General features: G+C 47.0%; 1 protein-coding gene across 2 annotated transcripts in view; it reads right to left on the reverse strand.

Annotated features, from left to right (window-relative positions):
- Positions 1 to 4,721, reverse strand: part of PLCE1 (phospholipase C epsilon 1) — a 352,472-nt gene that overhangs the window by 10,404 nt on the left and 337,347 nt on the right. For both annotated transcript variants that reach the window (XM_008074585.2, XM_008074587.1), the window contains exon 28: positions 2,528 to 2,737. In XM_008074585.2, coding sequence (XP_008072776.1) covers positions 2,528 to 2,737 — 210 coding nt within the window. The remainder of the gene's footprint in view (positions 1 to 2,527; positions 2,738 to 4,721) is intronic.

The raw sequence follows: 4,721 nt of genomic DNA on the forward strand, positions 1-4,721 counted from the left end.
GGCAGTAAGAGCCGGGCTCGGTGGTTCAGCCTATAATCCCGCGCCTTTGGGAGGGTGAGGTGAGTGGATTGCCTGAGCCTGTGGGTTCGAGACCCGCCTGGGCAGCAAGACCTCATCTTTACAATAAATCAAAAAATCAGCCGGGCGTGGTAGTGCATGCCTGTAATTCCGGCTACTTGGAAGGCTGAGGCGGAAGGATCGCCGGAGCCCAGCAGGTTGAGGCTGTGGTGGCCGGGAGTGGCCACTGCACTCCAGTCTGGGCGACAGAGTGAGACTCCAACTCAAAAAAAAAAAACAAAAAAAAAGAAAGAAAGCATAAAAAAAAAAAATGGCAGTAAGGGCTGGGAGTGGTGGCTCAAGCCTAAAATCCCAGCACTTTGGGAGGCCGAGGCGAGAGGATTGCCTGAGTCTGCAGGTTCGAGACCAGCCCGGGCAACTTGGAGAGACCTCATCTCTACAATAAATCAAAAATCAGCTGGACGTGGTAGCGTATACCTGTAATTCTGGCTACTTGGAAGACTGAGGTGGAAGGATTGCCTGAGCCTAGCAGGTTGAGACTGCGGTGGCCACGAGTGTGCCACTGCACTCCAGCCTGGACAACAGAGTGAGACTCCAACTCAAAAAACAAACAAACAAAAAAACACATGGCGGTAAGTTAGTAGGGTCTTACCAGTTTATTCTAGAAAGAAAAAAAAAAGGGTTCCACCAACAAAGTCAAACAAGAGCCAACCAATTTTTAGTCAACATGGCAGTTGCATTTTTTATGGGACTGATTATGAGAATACTAGCACACACAATATAATTTGTTACTAAATCTGACCAAGGTCAAGAAATTCTACTTTTTTTTTTAAGTCAGAGTCTCACTCTGTTGCCCAGTCTGCAGTGCAGTGGCATGGTCATGGCCCACTGCAGTCTCTACCTATGGGGCTCAGGCAATCCTTCAGTCTCAGCCTCCCAAGTAGCTGGGGCTACAGGTATGTGCTACCATGCCTTGTTAATTTTTGGTAGAGATGTGGGCTCACTGTGTTGTCCAGGTTGGTCTTGAACTTCTGGCCTCAAACGATCCTCCTGCCTTGGCCTTCTAAAGTGCTGGGATTACAGGCATGAGTCACTGTGCCCGCATGAGATTATTCTTACTTTGTGTGAAGTTATGGAATATTTTCATAGAAATACTGCTGCTTTACTTATAAGCACAAAACTTTTTTTTTTTTCAGTTGGAGTCTCACTCCGTAGCCCAGGTTGGAGTACAGTGGCACACTCATGGCCACCCCAGCATTGACCTACTGGGCTCTGGTGATCCTTCCACCACAGCCTTCCAAGTAGCTGGAACTACATGCGCATGCTATCACGTCCAGCTAATTTTCTAGTTATTATAGAGATGCGGTCTCATCAAGTTGCCCGGGTTAGTCTCGAACCCGCAGGCTCAGGCAATCCACTCGCCTCAGTCTCCCAAAGTGCTGGGATTCCAGTCTAAGCCACTGAGCCTGGCCAGCACAGAACATTTTAAGAGCTCAAACTTTAGTAGGCACCAATAGGAGGCAATCAACCCCAAAATGTAAAAGACCTACCAGTCTTGCATTATACCATAACACGACCCCTCAAAACTACATCTTTTCACACATAAATAAAATACTATACTCACAGTTGATGACACACACAAAAGGAATCCTTTTCCCTTTGAATACAAGTCACATTTGATTTCTGCAATGATGAGAGGTGCTCAGGGTGTAACTTAGAGATAACATTCCGAATAGGTGCAGAATAATAAAATCCATTATCCACATTTACTTAAGAAGAATAAATACCAGGGGTGCCCCCAAAAACGTACACACATTTTAAGAGATGTTATCTACGTATTGCTTTTTGAGGATGAATTGAATTACGGTAGCCGCAATTCAATTCATCCTCAAAAAGCAACACATAGATAACATGTATGGTGTGTAGGAAGACCAACGTGCAAAAGATGATGTTCATCAAATGAATGCTAGCATCACCATGCGGCAGGCAGGACAGTCGAAGAAAAGGGCAGAAGCATAACTTGGAGGAGCGCAAGACCATTTTGGAGTGGTATTTGAAATGCGAGAACGTTGTGGACGTCCGATGACAATAGAGGTGCGAGCATACAACAGAACCTCCGACACGTCTAACAACAGTGCTGCACATTCGTGATGAGTTTGAGACGCGTGGTCCCGTGTGTGATGTGCATAAGGGCAGACCCAGGAGGCCTCTCACAGCGACGAGGCCTGCAATCGCTCGCCGTCACCAGAAGTGTCTGGATGCTCATGGGAACCGCCCTGAGCACCTCTGGTCATTGCAGAAGTCAAATATGACTTGTGTTCATCTTTTATTATCGGTATATATTGAGTATTTCAATTTTGATACAATTTTCCCTTTCTTAAAACGTGTACCCGTTTTTTGGGGCACCCTCTGTATAAACCAAGTGGCAAGCAGAAGACATTCTGAACTTGAGGGAGGTGGTGAGTAGCAAACGTTACTCCCGTCCTGAGCTGCTCCCGGCCACACTTACTTCCTGCTGGGTTTTTAAGACAATCCGGCCCACGTAACCCTCTTCTGGAAACCAGCTGCTTAAAATCTGCATGATCTCTTCTTCCGGACCAATGACTCTCTGGAACGGTTGTTTCCTGCATTCATTCTTTTCTTTAGATATAAAATACTTTTCCTCCATTAGAAAATAGTCTGAGGGAGTGGGTGTGGTGTCTTGTTCGGTCATCAGAATCTAAAAGGAAAGCAAAAAGCAAAGTTAAGCCACCTCTGAGGAGCGGGGCAGAGACTTGAATTCAGAATAAGCCCACGTCCACGGTGTTCACACAGGTGTGATGTGTGATTCATGAGTGGAACAGAGAGTGTTGCATAAGTCTTTCTGGAAGATCTGAGAATACTCTTATGTCCAAAATGGATTGTTTACATCCACTCTGGGCAACCACACAGCTTATTCATAATCCCCAGACAGCAGAGCTATTTTTCCACTGCTGGAATAAGAGCTCTCATCGAATTAAAACTTTTAGGCTTCTCATCCCATGATCTTCGCCCTTTGTAATCTTGCAACACAAGACCAAGGGCGAAGAACCAAGTCTAGTATTTACTGAAATAATCTTTTTCTCACGTTAGAAATCCTTACTTTCTCATGGAAGGTTCGCAGGGCTACATTCTCATCTGATTTAAGTTCCTGGGAATTCTCCTTTTAATAGACTCCTGACAGTGGGAATGAAGGTTGTTTTCTCTGTTGGCTATTGAACCTGTGTGGTCAAACTGGACGGTTGAGACAGGGCTCTGAAACCAGACAGACCCGAGCCTGATGTCTGCCTTTAATACTCGCTGGCTGTGAGGTGTTGGGCAAGATGTTTAACCCCTCGGAGACTTCGTTTTCCCATTTATAAAAACAGGAATAGTAAGACTAGCAATTTTTTTTTTGAGTTGGAGTCTCACTCTGTTGCCCAGGCTGGAGGGCAGTGGCACACTGATGGCCACCACAGTCTCAACCTGCTGGACTCAGGTGTTCCTTCTGCCTCAGTCTTCCAAGTAGCTGGAACTACAGACATGTGCCACCACGCCCGGTTAATTTTTTGACTTGTTGTAGAGACGAGGTCTCGCCATGTTGCTGGGGCTGGTCTTGAGCCCCTGAGCTCAGGTTATTCTCTCACCTCTGCCTCCCAAAGTGCTGGGATTATAGGCGTGAGTCACTATGCCCGGTTAGATTAGCAATCTTAATTTTCTTTTATTATGGAGGCATAAAGCATGGGGACATTATGAGAACTCCATAAAGATGAGCCCTCACCCTAGCTACCCATACTGATGTGCTCCTTCTCATTCATATCATACAGGTGACTGTAAAAGACGGAACTCCAAGGCAGCAAAGGTCAGTCATGGTCAACTCCTTTGTTGCCTTCCTATGAGAAGCAGCTCGGTGACAAGGGAAAGCTGCTCCTATCTGGCAAGGATAGGATTAAACTAACCCCCTTCTCCCCGGCCCCTGCCCATGGGGCAAAGTCCAGAGTCAACACATCTCACTGGGAGGAAAAGCAGCAGGAATGCACAGAGGATGCTGGGGGCAGAAGGTTCTCAGGAAGACTCTGACCCTTTCCTCCAGCCTCTGGTCTATGACCAGTGCTGTGCTGTGACTCCATGGAGGCGAAGGTGACCAGATTGATTTTTTTTTTTGAGTTGAGTCTCACTCCATCACCCAGACTGGAGGGCAGTGGCATGCTCCCGGCCACCACAGCCTCGACCTGCTGGGCTCCGGCGATCCTTCCGCCTCAGCCTTCCGGGTAGCCGGAACTACAGGCACGCGCTACCACGTCCGGCTAATTTTTGATTTATTGTAGAGAGGAGGTCTCGCCAAGTTTCCCCTGTTGGTCTTGAATCCGCGGGTTCAGGCAATCCACTGGCCTCAGCCTCTCAAAGTGCTGGGATTACAGGCTGAGCTACCAAGCCCAGCCCCATGGAAAGCTGTCCTTTACAAAATCTCCACAGTGCTTTGTGATAGTGGACACTGAAGTTTATGGACCGATGGATTAAAAACAAAAACAAAAATATCCTTACCTGTCAATTCTGTGAAATTTGACATGTAAGCTATTTTCTCTGATTCTATATAAGTCAATTATAAAATGTTGTGAAAGCCGGGCTTGGTGGCTCAGCCTGTAATCCCAGCGCTTTGGGAGGCTGAGATGAGTGGATTGCCTGAGCCCGCGGGTTCGAGACCC

This window comes from Carlito syrichta, unplaced genomic scaffold (genome assembly GCF_000164805.1).
Source record: "Carlito syrichta isolate Samal-C Ts95f unplaced genomic scaffold, Tarsius_syrichta-2.0.1 Scaffold316493, whole genome shotgun sequence".
NCBI lineage: Eukaryota > Metazoa > Chordata > Mammalia > Primates > Tarsiidae > Carlito > Carlito syrichta.